Source organism: Drosophila sechellia, chromosome 3L, assembly GCF_004382195.2.
Source record: "Drosophila sechellia strain sech25 chromosome 3L, ASM438219v1, whole genome shotgun sequence".
Lineage (NCBI taxonomy): Eukaryota > Metazoa > Arthropoda > Insecta > Diptera > Drosophilidae > Drosophila > Drosophila sechellia.
In genome coordinates, this window is record NC_045951.1 from 19,945,263 (window position 1) to 19,961,836 (window position 16,574).

A 16,574-nucleotide genomic window follows, 5' to 3' on the forward strand; every position below is an offset into this window, starting at 1 on the left:
CATGTTTATGTGCACGTTTATAGAATGAGTTAAGAGTTATGCTTATAGAATGAGACTTCTTGTGTATTCAATTAATTAGTAAGTGAACATTGCAGTATTATTTTATAGTATTGTTCCATTTACATCATATGTTATATGTTTATTTTGAAGAAAGACGTTAATTTATGTACATGTTTAATAATAATAATTTTCTTGATTTTACCGATACACAACCAAAATGTCTGGCAGCCCCAAAACACCGGCAACTAAGTGGACATCCGGCAACCTTCTGCCTTCTTTCTATCCGAATTTCGTTTGGTAAAGTCGTCGGCGCGCTTCTAGTTGTTAAAACTAAAATAAAATGAAACCTATTGCTATAATATTTAATGCATGCAATGCTCAGGTTATGGGCTTGTATCTTTTAAAAACTGATATTATGATCAATGTAATAAAATGATACACATACGGCATCAGCACGATAATTTGAATGGATCACCATTTCCACGTGGTGCAATGTGAGACACCTGGAGACACTTAGAAATATTCTAGGGTGAGTTTACAACAAATACTATTGGGTTATTAAACAACTCATTATAAGTTTCCACCCAATGCATACATCTTGTTACAAAATTGGTAAAAATGAGATTAAAGCTAATAAAACAGCATATTCACATTTGTCATTAACCATTATATTAATATTTGGTTAAAGTTGGGTTAAATAAGACAAATTTTAAATTATGTGCTTAATTACATGGTGATAAATTATAAATGTGAAGAGCAGTCCACGTAATTACTCAGTGTGCTTGACTATTCCGTATATATAGACGAAGAAATGAAAATCTGTTTTTTTCCCAATTATAAAAACTCTAGAAAAAAACAATTGTTGAACGAAGATATCGTTTTTTTAAATTTCAACTTCTTACTTAAATATGTAATGGAATACGATTGATTTAAAACCAGGTCACCAATTTTGTTTGCAAATCGTAATACTAGACAAATTTATCTTATGATATTAAATGCAAAAATTCAAAGCTAACGAGCACCACTATCTGCTTGGGTTTTTAATGACTCAATATGTTTTATAATTTTACAAATGTAACACTTTTTTTTTATCTTTATAGGCATTGAAAACAGCCCGGGGCCTGGAATTCAATCTAATCATTCGTTGATCTCCCTTAAGAGGTAATATAATCCTCCGCACCACTTCAGCACAAATTTTTTAAATTCCCAAATTGATGACAACTTCATACCCAAAGCAGAGAAATAATGTTGAAATCTTTTTAACATGCATCACCATCTGAATAAAACATTGAAAATAAGTTTATGTTTAATAGTATTTGTATAATTAAACAGATTTTGTATATTTTACAGGAATATTGCGAGGTATTGGAATACTTATCCAAAACTGAAATTTGATTGAAACAGTGAAAAGGTAATTTCTCACTAAATTAAATTGTTACTCACTCCTTACTTAATTGATGACAACTTCATACTCAAATCAGAGAAATTATGTTGAAATCCTTTTAACATGCATCACCATCTGAATATAAATCATTTAATTAAATTGTAAGGCAATAATGGCCATTTATTAACTTATTTTCTCTCTTATAATTTTCAGGAAATCTAAACTATGAAAATATCATCTTTCACAAGGTTTTCTACTGATTCGTCTAGAAAAACCTAAAAGGTAATGAAATGTGAAATATTAGATTTATATTTTAAATCCTTTCTTGATGACAACTTCATACCAAACTCAGAGAAACTATGTTGAAATCTTTTTAACATGCATCACCATCTGATTAAAAATTTACATTATTTAGTTATGGTTAATTGTAAATAGATTACTTATCAAGTTTTTCTTTTCGACTTTTCAGGTGGTCTCCCCAGGTGCTAAATCGCAATCTTTTAACAAAGTACTTCATTATATATAAAATAAATTCTTTATTTATGTGTACAAAATAAAATATTTCAACTGTCTAAATTAAATAGCTTTAAAAACTATTCAACACGCTCTCCACAACAATAACAAGCTTAGAAAGAGAATCTCCTTGTGCAATCGATTCCAGCTGGACGACGCAGCTACTCCGTCGTAGAACACCTCCTTGTGGGCAGTTTTCCGCACCGCAGCTCCACCATTGAAGTCTCGTTTCTTCTTGAAGCTTTCGTAGTACCAATCCATGCCGTCCTTGCGATCCACACGATCAACCTGAAGGAGCTCCAGTTCCGTGCGTTTTTGGGCATTAGCCGTGAGTTGATGCTCGCTGGCCACGCCCTCGTTATCACCACTGGGCGTGGTTCTCTGATACTCCTCTGCCGTGGGCTGAGCCACTTGCTGCTGATACGGCGTGTAGACCTTGGTAATGGTGGAGCGTCCTCCACCTCGTAAAGGAGGAGAAGCTGGTGGCGGTGGTGGTACTGTGCTCGTTGGACGAGCTAAAGTAACTTGATTAACACTCGGACTCTGGGGTGTTGTGGTGGTCACCCAGGAACGACTCTTTATCTGCGCCACATGCTCTTCAGCCGGGGGAATCAAAAGAATCGTCTCTGCCGTCGTCGTTTGCACGAGAGGAGGAGGTCTAAGCAGGGTCACAGATTGCGCCTCCAGATCTTCGTCATCGTACTGGGAATCCAGCTCACTGCTGGATGAGACATCACTTTCAGCAGGAGTAACCTGTGTGGTACTGGTGGTTGTGGTACTCCTTGTTGTTGTAGATGCTTTCGTTGTACTGGTGGTGGTGATCCTGTGTATCAAAGGCGTTGTGGTGGTTATATCGGGCGTGGTCTCCGTGACTTCGTAAGTAGCAGACTCTGAACTTTCGCCACTGCTTTTGGTTGGCTTAGGTCGTGCCTGAGCAGATATGGGGATAAACTTTCTCTGACCTATGCCTTGGATCATTTCCGACGGTTTTCCCGTGATATTCACCACCTCAACTAAACCACGCCGCTGTTGAGGATCATGGACAGGCATAAAACCACCGACATGGGCTGGAACGATGGGACGGAAGCCGCCGCGCTCGATGCTCGATGGCTCACGAAAGGTGGTGCGAAAGACACCCACTGTGGTGGCGGCACTACCACTCTCATTACTCAGTGCATCCTCCATGGATGAAGTGGTGGAATCTGTGTCCACATAACGATTCCTGGCTATGTTTTGCTTCTCCTGCTTCTGCTGATCCTTGAGGTATTTTTCGAACTCTGCACTATTCGGCTGATACATCCTTGTTTTGCCACGCCCACTTGGCAGACTGATGTGGGCCATGCGGTGGGTGGCTGGCATCTCATCATTGCTATCCGTTCGTTGCTTTCGCCCTCGATCTCCGAAACCGAAGAATCTGCCCAAGCTTACACTGGGCAAGGGATATCCGAAGAAGGTAAAAGGCGATCCAGATCCCGGCTGGGGTTTGCGATTGAAGTACTTCGTATGGAGTATAGTATTGTTCAGATCTATATTGCTGTTTATCGTGGGAGTCGGCTTTGGTCGCTGCGAAGTACTGATCGCAGAGTGGGTGGTATCTGGCGCCTCGGTGGCGTCCACATACTGATCGTAGAAGTACTCGCTCTCGCCCACCAGCGGTCGATCGCCTGGCAGTCTGGTTGCCTCGCCCGCCTCACACTCATCGTTGAAATCGTCGGGCAAATCCCGCTGGAAGACATCCCCGTGCTCATTGAGCAGTGGCAACTGGTTGCCATCGGTGCGTTCGTTGCCATAGATATCCGCACCCACGCAGAGACTCCTTTCCATGCGGGCCGACCGTAGTAGGCGTCCATCCTGGCATTTGGGTCCCGGATACGGAAAGTTCGTCTCCTGCAGCCAAACCGAAAGCCATTGCATGTCACAGTTGCAGTCAATCGGATTTCCTGCGTTTAAAAATGTAAATGCCGTGTTTCCTGTTCTCTAAAGTACTTACCATCCACGTCCAAGATGGCAATGTTTCCCCGGACGTTCCGGAAGGTACGTTCCTTGATGCTCCTTAGCTGGTTATTCCGCATGGAGAGGACTCGCAAACGGGGCATTGTCTCAAATGGAGAACCCTGTATATAAAAGTGAATGAATTGAAATAAATCCAATTTATAGCTTTTGATGACCTCACCTGAATGCGGCATATCTGATTGTTATCCATTTTAAGCTCCACCAACCAGTTCAGCGCCTTCAACGGCATCGTGGTCACCAGCTTGACACCATTGGTGGACAGATCCAAAACTTCCAGGTTCCGCATGCTTCGCAGACCTATGTTTTCCATGTTCCGGAAATGATTGTTGGACAGATTCAAGAAGACCAGCGAATTGGCGTTGTGGAAGCTTTCCGGCGAGATGTAGCGCAACTTGTTGTACTGAAAGTGGGATGCCAGCAGGCTGGGCAGCTCCTCGAAGACATGATCCTTTAGCTCCACCAGCTTATTGTCTGCCAGGACGAATTCCTGCAGTTCATCGAGTCCTTTGAGTGCGCCAGGCTCCACATTTCGGATCTCATTGCTGCTGAGATCGAGATACTGCAGCTTGGGAAGATTTCGGAAAGTGCCCTGCTGCAGTTCCACAATGAGATTGTTGGACAAACGGATCTCCACCACATTTCGCCAGCCACCGATCACATCGGATTGGATTCGGGATATTTGATTATAGCTCAGATCGATGTCCCGCAGGTTGTTCAAATTACCCAAACCCACCGATATATCCAGGAGGGCATTGCCAGAGAGATCCAGATACTCGAGTGATCTTTGCGTATCGAAAGCCGTTGGTGAGATGCTCCGTATGAGATTCCTAGACAGATCTAGCTGCTCCAGTCTGCTGTTATTCGAAAAGAAATTATCCGTGATGGCTTCCAGTTTGTTGGACTGAAGATTCAGATTCCTAAGTTCGGCGAGGGGCAGTAGAGCCCGCTCATCCGCTTCGCCCAGTTGATTTTCTTGCAAATGCAATAGCTCCAGACGTTGAATCCCTATGAAGGAGGTGTCCTCCAGCTGGCGCAACTCGTTTTGCGCCAGACTCAAGACTCTCAGTTCCATTGCCCCTTGAAAGCCATGTCTGGGCAGCTGCTCTATTCGATTCTGGCTGAGATCCAGCATTCGCAGGTTGGGCAATTGCAAATCCTTGCTAGCTGCTGCTGGTAGCGATGTAATTTGATTGCCCTTCAGCGAGATGCGCTCCACAATCCTGGGCAGTCCTGCAATCACAGACTTAAGCTGATTATAGCTGGCATCCACCTCAAAGAGCCTCTCCAAATGGATTAGGGTGGAAGAGTGGATTTTGGTCAGCTCATTGGAGGATATATTGAGCGTTTCGAGCAGGGGATTGTGACGAAAACTATTGGGTGCCAATTCGATCAGTCCATTCTCGCTCAGATCCAGACGTCTCAATGATGGAAGTCCCGCCAGCAACTGTGAGTCCACCCTAGCAAACTGATTCTGGGCCAGATCGAGTCCCTTCAATCCAGGAAGGTTCCAAAACGGTAGCGGTAAGTCCGAGGATAGACTGTTATTTCTCATCCGAAGTTCCCTCAAAGCAGGCATGGCCATCAGTGCATCCCTTTCAATGAGCCTCAGATGATTATGGTTCAGATGCAGTTGCTCCAAAGTTCCATGACCACGAAGAGCTCCATAGGGAAGTTCGCTCAGAAGATTACCACTCATGTCCAGATAGCGGAGCCTAGGCAGGGCATCCAACAATGCCCTCAAAGCCTCCACATGACCAATTTCATTGTTGTACATGTGAACCGCCTCCACGCCACTTCCACTGGCCTGAAGCAGGGATTCCGGATGGATCCGCCGGATGAGATTGTTCTGCAGATATATGGTTTTCAGTTGAGGGGTGCGCAAAAAGGCTCCATATTGCAGTTCTGTAATCCTGTTATCGTTCAAATGAAGCTCGGAAAGATTGGGCAGATCCACAAAGGAGCCATCCTCAATGACAGTGATGAGATTATTGTCCAGTCGTAGTTTCTTCAGATGCTCCAGATCCTTGACAATGCGACCCACCATGCCAACGTCACTGATTTGATTGTGGGACAGTTTGAGGCTAACCAAATTGGGTAATCTGGACAGGGCACGCAAATGAATCCAGTTGAGACCATTGTGCGATAGATCCAGATTCTTCAGGGAGATCAATCCATCGAAAAGACCGGCTTCCAGCCGGGTGAGGCCTGATCCGCCTGTTATATGTATGTGCTGCAATTTGGGTAGATGCCTGAAGAGATGGGAGGGCAACTCCTGGAGAGCCCCCGTTTGGACACTGAGATAGGTCAGACTGAGCAGTCCGGAGAAGTCGGGCAAGTGCTTCAGTTCCTCGCTCTGAATGGTAATGGCCAGCATGTTGATCATCCCGTTCAGGCTCTCCGCTGGAATGCTGCGCAGCTGAGGTTCCACCACGAAGATCTCCACCAGGCCGTTCTCCAGCTCATTTAGCCATCCATTGGACACTCTTTCGATGCTATTGTGGCGCAGCATGAGCCGAACTATCTGCAGGCTGCCGAAAAAGCGTCCTGGCAGTGCCGGCAATTGGTTGTTCTCCAGGACCAGCTCATCGATCCTGCCCTTGATGTTTCGTTCCACTGCCTTTAGGCCGTCCATGATCTGCGGCAGATTGCTGTGCGAGCACCTGTATGCAAAAAGATACATCATTTTCCAGGTTTGAAGATCATAAAATGTAGCCACTCACCATATCTGTATCTCCTTTCCTCGTAAAGAACAGCGGCAGGGTAAAATAGCCTGTGATGGAGGACAACTTTCGGCTCTAATCAAATTTATCCCAATGCAAAGTAGAAGGAAGATGGGCAGTAACATCATGGCAATCGGCTAGACCATAGGTTTTGTGGGTGAAGCGTCTTCCTTTTGGCCAACTCGGCGCATATCTGTTGCGAGTATAAGTATGTCAAATAGTTTACCACCCTATTATCTTTATTTAGTTTAGATTTATAAGTAATTTTAAATGATTTCACACATTAAAGTAAGCAAACTGATCGGGAAATCCATAATAAATAACATTCAAAAATAGAAACCAAAGAACCAAAATTGAAAACAAACGTCATATGCTCTAGGAAAACTCTATAGTCGTATATTCATCACTTTTAGCCAGTGGAATAGATTGAATTAAAAATAAATTATTATTGTTTGTGGTATAAGGTTCCGCCGAACTTTAGACAAGACAATATTTGTATAATTTATTAAATATTAAATTTGGCAAAATAATATTATTAGGTTAACAAAGTATAACTATACTTTTATCTATCTTCTCTAGGGAAATTTGTATGCCCATAGAAAATTATGTTACAGGTAGAAAAAAGTGCTTCCGATTCTTGAAAGTATATATTGTATTATATTATTATTGATAAGAATAGCTCGCAGAGTCTAGCACTCGGAAACTATAAGATCTGGAAAAATAAAATAAAGTCTTCTTTTTAGTTTATTTATTTGTTTTACAAATGTACCTTCAATTGCAATTTAAAAGTATTTTCATTTTTGCAAGATTGAAGATGATCCACACACTGCCACTAACTAAGTGAGAGGTATCTGATAGTCGATTGTAGTTTCTTGTTTCTATTAAATCTAAACTTTTTTAACTAAAGCTCAATTATAGGCAAATAAGAGGTACTACTACCAATTTTTAAAGTGTTTTTAAGTGTAGGGTATCCCCATAAATCAGATGTTAACCAGGTGCCTGTTTCGACCAGCAGATAAGAAGGGGCTATATAAAGAAGGCCCCACGGCCAGTTAGCCAGCAAACTCGATTGCCCACAATGAATCCAATCGTCTACGCGCTACTGTTCAGTTTGGTGGCGGGTCTAGCCCTCGCCGAGAAGTCGGACTATTGTCTGAGCGAGATCGTCAAGTCGGACGAGAGAGAGGCTATGTGCTGACCCTGTTCCGCATCCCCTACTCCCACAAGCTGAAGAACCAGAACGAGAAGCGACCGCCAATCCTGCTGCAGCACGGATTGTTCAGTAACTCGGACTGCTGGCTGTCCTCCGGACCGGACAACTCCCTGGCCTACCTGCTCGCGGATGCCGGATACGATGTGTGGCTGGGCAATGCCCGTGGTAATATATACTCGCGAAACAACGTCCTCATCTCGCTGAACAGCCACAAGTTCTGGCACTTCGACTGGCATGAGATCGGCACCATCGACATCCCCGCCATGATCGACTACATCCTGGCGGATACCGGCTTCGATCAGATACACTACGCCGGACACTCGCAAGGAACCACCGTGTACCTAGTGATGCTCTCCGAGCGACCGGAGTACAATGCCCTCATTAAGTCCGGACATTTGCTGGCTCCATGTGCCTTCTTCGAGCACGGAACCTCCTTCATCTTCAATGCCCTGGGTCCCCTGGTGGGTACGCCCGGTGGCATCTGGAACCAATTGCTGGTGGACACCGAACTGATCCCGCACAACAACCTGGTTAACCGATTGGTCGACAACGGTTGCCATCTGTCCAACTCGATCTGCAACAACGCCTTCATCATGTTCGCCAATGGCGGATACGTTAATTCCAATGCGGTGAGTAGGATCGATATATAAACCTCACTTTATTCCATATCGTAGAAGTCATAATTGGACATTTAATATGTACTTTCAGAGCTCCATGAACGTTCTGATCGAGACCCATCCGGCTGGATCCTCCAGCAACCAGGGCATCCACTTCCTGCAGCTGTGGAAGTCCCTCAAGTTCCGCCAGTACGACTGGGGCACCAAGAAGAACAACGAGCTGTACGGCCAGGATCTGCCTCCAGATTACGATCTCAGCAAGATCGTCGCACCCACCCACTTGTACTCCAGCAACAACGATGCCCTTTGCGGACCCGAAGACGTCAATACCCTGGTGGAGAACTTCCCGCACCTGACGGAGGACTACCGTGTGCCCGTCCAGAGCTTCAACCACTTGGACTTCATCATTGCCAAGAACATGAAGGAGCTGATCAACGATCCGATCATCGAACGCATTAACACCTACGAAGGTCGCTAGAAATCGGCCAATAAAAGAACCCGTAATGCACCTTTTCCAACTCATAGTTTTCCGGATACGGATTTATTGGGGGGATTCAAGTGTCCAAGCCAATGACAAGCCAAAGAATGAGATATTGTATTGCCTAAAATTAACCTTCAAATAATAAAATTAATATAGCCTGCCCATGGAAAAACACCCGAAAACAATGAAGAAGTGCATCTCGTTTAGGAATCTTATCTTGTAAAGTGGACAGGCAAATAAGCAAGTTCCAATAAAAAGTATAGAACAATTATTCATTTGAATTTATTAGATGGTTTTAGTCGATTAGATATCATAAGGCTCTTCTGTCAGGTACTAATCACTTCTTCAACTGTCTGGGTCTTGTCTAAAATTGATTGCCTATTAGCAAGTACCCTTTTGTTTATACAAATTTGCACTCCGATTAATGCGATTTGTTCGTTAAAATAAGTTCGAATTGATTTAAAGTTCCCATTGATTCGGTTTAAATCGGTTGAGATTTGATTTCTTTTTTAAGGTATTAAAATTCTCTGTGCCAGGTGTTAAACTCAAATAAATTCCATTTAATATTGGTTCTTATCGTCGTTGGTTGGAGATTTTAACTGGTAATCAAATCATGGCTGTTCTACACTTTAGATTAACGATTAATGATACTCAAACTTATTTACAGTGAGCATAATAAGTTTAGAATCATTTTGTGTACTACATGCAATTACCTAATTCATTAATTATTTAATTGAATTTACATATTCATTCGAAATATTTGTGTTTATTTGTTTTCAAGCTTGAAACGTGGGAAGAATGCTATTGTGACACAATATATATATAGATGTTTTTTGATAAGTATGAACGTAGAAATCTTTGGAACTATTAAATCAAAACTTATAGATTAGGCCTACAAACCGCTTAAAAACAGTCTCAAAAAAAGTTTTTGATTCATTTTAAGCTATCATTTGTTTTGTCAATTTCTTTTTGCATATCTTCATCCCCATAGCTGAGTAATGGGTATACGATAGTCGAGGACCTCTCTTGCTATTACATAAGCTCGCTGGCTGAAAATGTTGTTCGTTGCAGAAGATGCGCTTCTAACGGCTCATAAATCGCAAAACAGGTGAGTTGGGTCGTACGACAGGAAGTTATTCGAACAATGTCTTGTGCAATAGCTCCAAAAGACTCGTCGTCGCGTCTTCATAACTTATAGACATTATACCTTTCCATGGCATCGCCACACTCATACCACCCTCACATGCAACTGCGCAACTCGGGCCGAAAAAAAAGAAACTCTTTGCGCCAAGAAGCGTAACATGGCTTTTCAACGAAAATTTTGTAATCATTTAACAAAAAACAGAAGCAGTAGGAAACCGGAGAAGCAGCAGCTGCAAAACATCGGACTGTAGTGAAACGCTAACCGCCGATTCAACTTCGGTTTTGGCTCTATCTTCTGGCGCCGTTTCTACGCATGCGCAGCGCAGTTTACATCAAACGAACCTTGAAATTATTGTCGTTTTCATCATTGTTCGGAGTATCTGCATCTTTGGCTGACTCCGCACCAGTGTTGCCAGTATCTGTATCTCTCTGTATCCGTACTGCTGTGTGTAATTTCTTGCATTGCACGGCTTGAAGTCACACTAAGTGAAGGCACCGCCCCCGCCTCCTGTCCCCATCCCCATCGCCATCGCCATTTTCCCCCAGACTTTGGCTATAGCGACAATTTCACCTGCTCTGATTTCTATTCGGTCCCCTCAAACTCCCCTAATTAAGTAACTGTTTAGTTCTACATCGAACGGTTCTTGGGGAAATGTAGATTTGGAATCGAGATGTGGGTTAAGTATTCAGTTTAATGGATCGAACGCCAAGAGAAGCAACCTTTCTAGCACGGTATTCAACACTAATACTAGAAACATTTAGTTACCTTTTACTATATTTTTACGATTAAGAGGTACTAAGTACCATAACATTTAAATTTAACAATTCCAGTACATTCTCGTTGTAATTGAAAATAGTTTTTAATAGATATCAATAAGCGATTAAGCGATATTCGTCACCATTTGACTCACTCAATTGCAAATTAATCCAAGAGATATTCCTCCTCGTCGTGCTATTAATCCGATTTACAGCAAATTCAGGCACTTCACTTGCAATGCAGTTGCAAAACTACAGCTTTTACTTTTCGGGAATAACTTCTGAAGCCCCTTGGTTTGTTTTCTTAATTTAATTAACTTCACTTTCGAAAGCACTTTTGCTTTTCCCAAGGCGTTTTTATTCAATTAACCGCCAACACTTGAAATTCATTCAGCATGGACTTTAGTGAGTTCTCCGCGATTTCTTTAAGTCGAACCGTCTCGTTTGGAATGCACGCGAAAACTGTTTCTCGAACTAAGTAACAGCCCAGCAGATTACTCAAGATTTCTACCAGAAATGTCGGCTTGAGCGGAGCTTCCTGCCTTGGCCATATGGGAGTTGGATTCCACGTTGGGCGCCACACTTGGCTGATTCTCGCCGAAGAGTGGGCTCCATTATGGAACTCGAGTGTGGCGGTCTGTGACCACGGATCAGAGGTCGCTCTTCCCTCAAGCTCGAGGGTTCGGCACAGCCGGCGTTCAGAGAGGCTTGGAGTCAGCATTTTAATGAAATCGCAAGTAAAATTATGAAAATTATGACAGGAAATCACGGTGGAAACAAAGGCCGAGTGCTAATTTCGGCATATAATGTGATAAACATGACAATTTTTACTCAATTATGATTTTTACATGCAAACTTTTATAAGATCTTTATGCTTTTCTTATAAAGCGAAGGGTTAGGACGAATAAGTAAATACAAATTTGCAAATCTACTAAACCATAACGTAATCTAGCCGAACCATTGCGCCATCTATCGGGGTCTTCTCTTGTTGGCATTTCGAAGTATTCTAAGAATTTGGGCTCTTCTATATTTTTTTCGTACTCTCCGGGCAGGTTTCCTGCTGGGTTGTACCTCACTACCAATATCTTTCGTCCGCCCCTTTTTCTGAAAAATGTATTTTTTGATTGCCAGTGACGCCGGAAAATGATGCACACATTACTCACGATCGATCTTTTGGTGCCCATCCAACACCCATTTCTCTCGTCGATTTCCACGTGATGGCCGAGAATTTGTCAGCCAATGATTGTTCGACTTCTGTCCTGCGCTCCTTTTCTATGGCATAGGATTTTGCTCCCTCAGTAGCCCAGTAGTAAATACACTCATTTTTTATAAATTCACAAATATTCTCCGTATAGAATTCATTATCCGGCTCCGATAAGGGATAGTCCAGGTGATCCACTCGAACGTTTCTTTCTTTAGCTGTCTCGTATAATATTTGATCCGGAATATTTAAGGTAGACAAATGCTGTGTGTGATTATTTTTCAATTTATCTGTGAAAATGAATTAGAGTACTAGTCATTCATACCATTGCATACTCTTCAGCGTCCTTGGAGAGATCATCCGATTCTATGAGCTCCGGAACTAACCAAGTCCTACGGTGGCTATTGTGGGCCTCGTACATTTCGCTCCTAATGACATTGTATCCCAAGCAAGGCTGTTAGAAGTGGCATAATTGTTATATTTTGTTTATATTTATTATGTTTTAAATTACCCTAAAAGCAAGAAAAAACAGAAAAAGCAGCATGTATTACGTTTAATGCACAATGTATTTTGACTAGATTTTCAAAACTGTCAAGTTTGTGCCTCAAAAAACAGAAAAGAAAAAGCTTAGACTGAAAATATTGCGGAATAGGTTCAAGAAGAAAAGTGAAATTTTCAGCTGTTATTGTTTTTCTCGTGTCAGGCACAATAATATAATAATATTTTTAGTTCTATAAGCATAATATTTACTAAATGTTCCCCAATCCAATCCATCTATATGCGTCATGCAGTTGTCAGGGCCATCTTTGCACCCCACTGCCACCAGACGATAAGACCACTACGGAAACTAGTCGGTCATCTCGCCCAGTGCCGATTCATTGCACTTTACTATCTGGTCGGTCACTCCACGTGTTCGATTTAGGTTCGGATTAGCATGTCTTAACCGCTAATTGAAATCCATTCCAGACTGACCCCCGCCCAGGGATTTCAGTTCAGTTCAGGTCAGCGAAACTGAAATTCGCACTGGATTCCATCCAAGGTTAATTCGATTTGCGGCACATGAAGGGATCGTTTATCATTAAGATCGTACGATTCTCTTTCTCTTTCTATGGTGTGATGTTAGGTTTTAGTATCCATGGTATGTTGGGACTATCTAACACTGTTTAGGTTATTTAAGTTTCACGATCCATTTGCTGTAGAACTCCAGTAATTATTTAGTCTTATTTAGTTGAAGCTATCTATGAAGTTCTGTATTAAACTTTTAACTATTAGAAAGACTTTCTTGGGCTGGAGTAGCTTTATGGCAGTTCTATTGATGGGTAAAGAGTATTCGAGTCGTTGCACACACTCACCACCTGGATTGGCCCCCTTGAAAAGAGGGGCCTGTCCGAGAACCCAGCTAAAGTGCACCCTGTAGATTACATAACCGCCCGTCCAACGAGACATGTGTGCATATATGATGTATTTGCACAGATTTAGACATGCCCCGCCGCCGAAAAGGAAAGCCACCCAACTGAGGCGACTGCCACTGTTGCTGTTGTTGTTGTCAATTGGCGGGCCTCCTCCATATAATTTGCTTTCGTTTTTATTGAATCTCGCCGGGGCCCCAAACAAAATCGGTGCGCCATGGCGACAAGTCCCACTTCCATACCCATGCCCAGTCCTCATATCATAATGAATTTGACTGGCTGCCAACTAACACTCACTAACCCAATTGTCTAAGTAACTAAGCGACCAGACGAGACGATTGGAGCCGACGGGATCCGAGTGCTCAGGCGATATATATATGTATGTATATAGCGGAAATAAGGTGCTAATGTTGAGGGCCTGGTGGAAAACATTTCGCAAATTTCGAAATCAGTTCAAAATCGCAGCTCGCTGGCAGCGCTCGTCGCGAATCGAGAGACCAGTCCGCAAAATGTTTCGCAAATGCCTCGCCAGCCTGGCTCTGGCCCCAGTTGCCAGTCCCATTCCGCTGCCCAGGATCACCCCGATCGCCAGCCAGCTCGTCCAGCGTCGCGCGTTCCACCAGGTTCCTCGCGAGAGTAGGCCTCCCAAAATTCTCATCACAGGTCAGTCGCCGCGCCACGTGGATCTGCTAAATTTAACCGCGTCCAAGGCCGATCGCAACAAATTTATCATTTTAGCATATAGTGGACACGCTTAACTAAAAGACATTCCACAATCCAAACACGTTTTTGAATATTTTTTAAAAGTTTTTCGAAGTTTTACATACGTTGCGAACTTACTAGTATCTGTGTTTCATAGTTATCAGTGATGGTGTTAGCAAATATAACTACAAGCATATACTATAATATTTAAATTATGATACATTTTTTTATTTTACTTTAAGATCTAAGCAAATCAACGAATTATTTAACACTTCAAGTGCTGCGAAGTAATAGCTACATTAAAGAATCTATTCTGTATAACTAGGATTGAGATCCTTGCTTGCTAATTCAAAATAAGTAAACAAATGCTAATGTGGTGATTTTATATCTGTACATGGATATTCTTATTTTCCTATTTTAATTCGTTTAAATACGTTTTATTTAACAAAATGCTGTCCCGTGAAGTTTGAAGCCTGAAAGAATGCTACAATATGTATTGTAGATTCACTTTCAATAAAATCTTGATTTCTTTCAGGGGGCTTGGGCCAGTTGGGTATCGAGTGCGCCAAACTTCTGCGGACGCAGTATGGCAGCCACAACGTGATCCTCTCGGACATAATAAAGCCCAGTCAGTCGGTTCTGGAGAATGGTCCCTACATTTTTGCCGACATCCTGGACTTCAAGGGTCTCCAGAAGATCGTGGTGGACCATCGCATCGACTGGCTTATCCACTTCTCGGCGCTGCTGAGTGCGGTGGGGGAGCAAAATGTTCCACTGGCTGTGAGGTAGGATATCTTAGTTATCTCTAGTTACAATCATTATAAGCAAACCATATCCTACATTCCTTCCAAGTAACTACTCCCAAGTAACTATTGCATAATGCCCCTTATACCATTTTAATTGTATGTAATATGAATCCCCCATCGCAGGGTCAACATCGAGGGTGTCCACAACGTCATCGAGCTGGCGAAGCAGTATAAGCTCCGCATCTTCGTACCAAGCACAATCGGAGCCTTCGGGCCCGACAGTCCGCGCAATCCCACGCCGAATGTTACGGTAGGTCCACCACTTCCGAAGCCAGAAGTTTGTTCGATACTATGCACCCATTTCCGCAGATCCAACGGCCGCGCACCATTTACGGCGTTTCCAAGGTGCACGCCGAGCTGATTGGCGAATACTACTACCACAAGTTTGGACTGGACTTCAGATGCCTGCGCTTCCCCGGAGTGATTTCCAGTGATCCGCCGGGCGGCGGCACCACAGGTATGTATTTAAGCACCGATCATATCTGTGGAGACTCAAGCACATCAATCTGCGTGGAAATATCTGCGAGATACTTTTCCCGCCGAAGTCGTGTCGTCGAGCGCACTTCAAGCTTTATTTAACCCAATTTCGTATCATAAATGCTCCAATTGAAGATAGTTTATGATAATCAAAGAGCATGACAATGGCCATAATTCGTACATAATGCTACTCGTTTTAATGGATAGCCGCAAACCTGGTGACCCATATTAACTGCTCTTTGATTGAACTGATTAACTTAAAGATGGTCTAAGGTCTCAGCAAAGTCTCTACAAAGCTTTCACTCATGATTGCAATCATAATGCTTATTACACTTTAGGGAAATCTAATTTGTTTTAATGCCATTGCATTCTTATAAAATCACGTATACGCACCGTAAATCGAATCATTTCTGCAGCTTTAAACTCATTTCTAAAGTACCAAAAACAAGTCCTGTTTTAACATTTAAGATTTAACTTATTTGTTTCCCCTTTCAGATTACGCTGTGGCCGTGTTCCATGAAGCACTGCGCAATGGAAAGTACACCTGCTACCTGCGTCCTGACACAAGACTGCCCATGATGTACATTGAAGATTGTTTGCGGTGAGTAACTAGTGCATTGCAACAAATTATTTTCTTGTTAATAATGATCTATCTAACTAGGGCGCTCCTGGAGTTCATGCGTGCTCCCAACGAGCAGCTGAAGCGCCGCGTCTACAACGTGACCGCCATGTCCTTCACTCCCGAGGAGCTGTTCGCCCAGCTGGGCAGGCACGTGCCCAATCTGCACGTGACCTACAAGCCGGATAGCCGCCAGTTGATCGCGGACGCCTGGCCGCAGGTATTCGATGACTCCGATGCGCGGCGCGACTGGAACTGGCAGCACAAGTACGACCTGGTCAACCTGGTGGACTTCATGATCAAGGACGTGCAGGATAACTACATCAATGTGCAGCCGGAGCAGCAGACTCTGCAGATCTAAAACGTGGATCGATGAACCGCATCTAGTATTGCTAAGTAATGAAATCCAAACGCATTTAAACCTGCATTTATCTAGTGAATAGCAACACAAACCACTGTAGCATTTTACCTTTTAAAATACAGTAAGGCATTTATTGGAAAGGATAACTATTGGATCATT

General features: G+C 43.0%; 4 protein-coding genes, 1 long non-coding RNA gene and 3 other non-coding genes across 9 annotated transcripts; 6 read left to right on the top strand and 2 right to left on the bottom strand.

The window, feature by feature from the left end:
• The first annotated feature begins 63 nt into the window (after positions 1–63).
• LOC116801000 lies at positions 64–1,965 on the top strand. The gene is made up of 6 exons (XR_004361711.1): positions 64–78; positions 229–529; positions 1,101–1,161; positions 1,351–1,411; positions 1,598–1,666; positions 1,854–1,965. It is a non-coding gene; the product is annotated as an uncharacterized LOC116801000 (long non-coding RNA).
• Positions 1,203–1,288, top strand: LOC6616311. Its single transcript, XR_048645.2, has one exon. It is a non-coding gene; the product is annotated as a small nucleolar RNA Me18S-Um1356 (small nucleolar RNA).
• LOC6616312 lies at positions 1,446–1,531 on the top strand. Its single transcript, XR_048646.2, has one exon. It is a non-coding gene; the product is annotated as a small nucleolar RNA Me18S-Um1356 (small nucleolar RNA).
• LOC6616313 lies at positions 1,701–1,788 on the top strand. The gene has a single exon (XR_048647.2). It is a non-coding gene; the product is annotated as a small nucleolar RNA Me18S-Um1356 (small nucleolar RNA).
• On the bottom strand, positions 1,946–11,468 carry LOC6616314 (protein artichoke). The gene is made up of 5 exons (XM_002040638.2): positions 10,996–11,468; positions 6,631–6,823; positions 4,071–6,570; positions 3,888–4,011; positions 1,946–3,837 (listed from the first exon to the last, which is right to left on the bottom strand). Exons 2-5 carry the CDS (start codon positions 6,756–6,758, stop codon positions 1,982–1,984), a joined length of 4,608 nt encoding a protein of 1,535 aa, XP_002040674.1. The 5' UTR covers positions 6,759–6,823; positions 10,996–11,468; the 3' UTR covers positions 1,946–1,981.
• LOC6616315 (lipase 3) lies at positions 7,702–8,983 on the top strand. The gene is given in 3 exon segments (XM_032718099.1): positions 7,702–7,811; positions 7,814–8,472; positions 8,552–8,983. Coding segments are annotated over 3 exon segments (1,149 nt in total). The 5' UTR covers positions 7,702–7,708; the 3' UTR covers positions 8,939–8,983.
• A 197-nt stretch (positions 11,469–11,665) lies between the features above and the next one.
• LOC116801088 (ectin) lies at positions 11,666–12,868 on the bottom strand. Of its 2 annotated transcripts, none has more exons than XM_032718674.1 (4): positions 12,792–12,868; positions 12,367–12,495; positions 12,004–12,305; positions 11,666–11,944 (listed from the first exon to the last, which is right to left on the bottom strand). In XM_032718674.1, the coding sequence occupies exons 1-4, from the start codon at positions 12,813–12,815 to the stop codon at positions 11,710–11,712; spliced, it is 690 nt and encodes a 229-aa protein (XP_032574565.1). In that variant the 5' UTR covers positions 12,816–12,868; the 3' UTR covers positions 11,666–11,709. The 2 variants fall into 2 exon arrangements, with proteins under 2 accessions (XP_032574565.1, XP_032574564.1); XM_032718673.1 differs by lacking the exon at positions 12,792–12,868 and adding an exon at positions 12,553–12,650.
• Positions 12,869–13,902: 1,034 nt separating this feature from the next.
• LOC6616316 (L-threonine 3-dehydrogenase, mitochondrial) lies at positions 13,903–16,558 on the top strand. The gene is made up of 6 exons (XM_002040640.2): positions 13,903–14,113; positions 14,688–14,937; positions 15,082–15,208; positions 15,268–15,415; positions 15,931–16,036; positions 16,097–16,558. The coding sequence occupies exons 1-6, from the start codon at positions 13,960–13,962 to the stop codon at positions 16,413–16,415; spliced, it is 1,104 nt and encodes a 367-aa protein (XP_002040676.1). The 5' UTR covers positions 13,903–13,959; the 3' UTR covers positions 16,416–16,558.
• The last annotated feature ends 16 nt before the right edge of the window (positions 16,559–16,574 follow it).

Coding starts and splice junctions, on each gene's coding strand:
- LOC116801088 (XM_032718673.1), bottom strand. CDS start 12,585: ATGCTGCTTTTTCTGTTTTTTCTTGCTTTTAGG. Junction 12,306..12,366: donor ACGCTGAAGAGTATGCAATG/GTATGAATGACT, acceptor AATCACACACAG/CATTTGTCTACCTTAAATAT. Junction 11,945..12,003: donor TGGGCACCAAAAGATCGATC/GTGAGTAATGTG, acceptor TACATTTTTCAG/AAAAAGGGGCGGACGAAAGA.
- LOC6616314 (XM_002040638.2), bottom strand. CDS start 6,758: ATGATGTTACTGCCCATCTTCCTTCTACTTTGCATTGGGATAAATTTG. Junction 4,012..4,070: donor ATCAGATATGCCGCATTCAG/GTGAGGTCATCA, acceptor TTTTATATACAG/GGTTCTCCATTTGAGACAAT. Junction 3,838..3,887: donor TGCCATCTTGGACGTGGATG/GTAAGTACTTTA, acceptor TTTTAAACGCAG/GAAATCCGATTGACTGCAAC.
- LOC6616316 (XM_002040640.2), top strand. CDS start 13,960: ATGTTTCGCAAATGCCTCGCCAGCCTGGCTCTGGCCCCAGTTGCCAGT. Junction 15,416..15,930: donor GCCGGGCGGCGGCACCACAG/GTATGTATTTAA, acceptor TTCCCCTTTCAG/ATTACGCTGTGGCCGTGTTC. Junction 16,037..16,096: donor TACATTGAAGATTGTTTGCG/GTGAGTAACTAG, acceptor CTATCTAACTAG/GGCGCTCCTGGAGTTCATGC.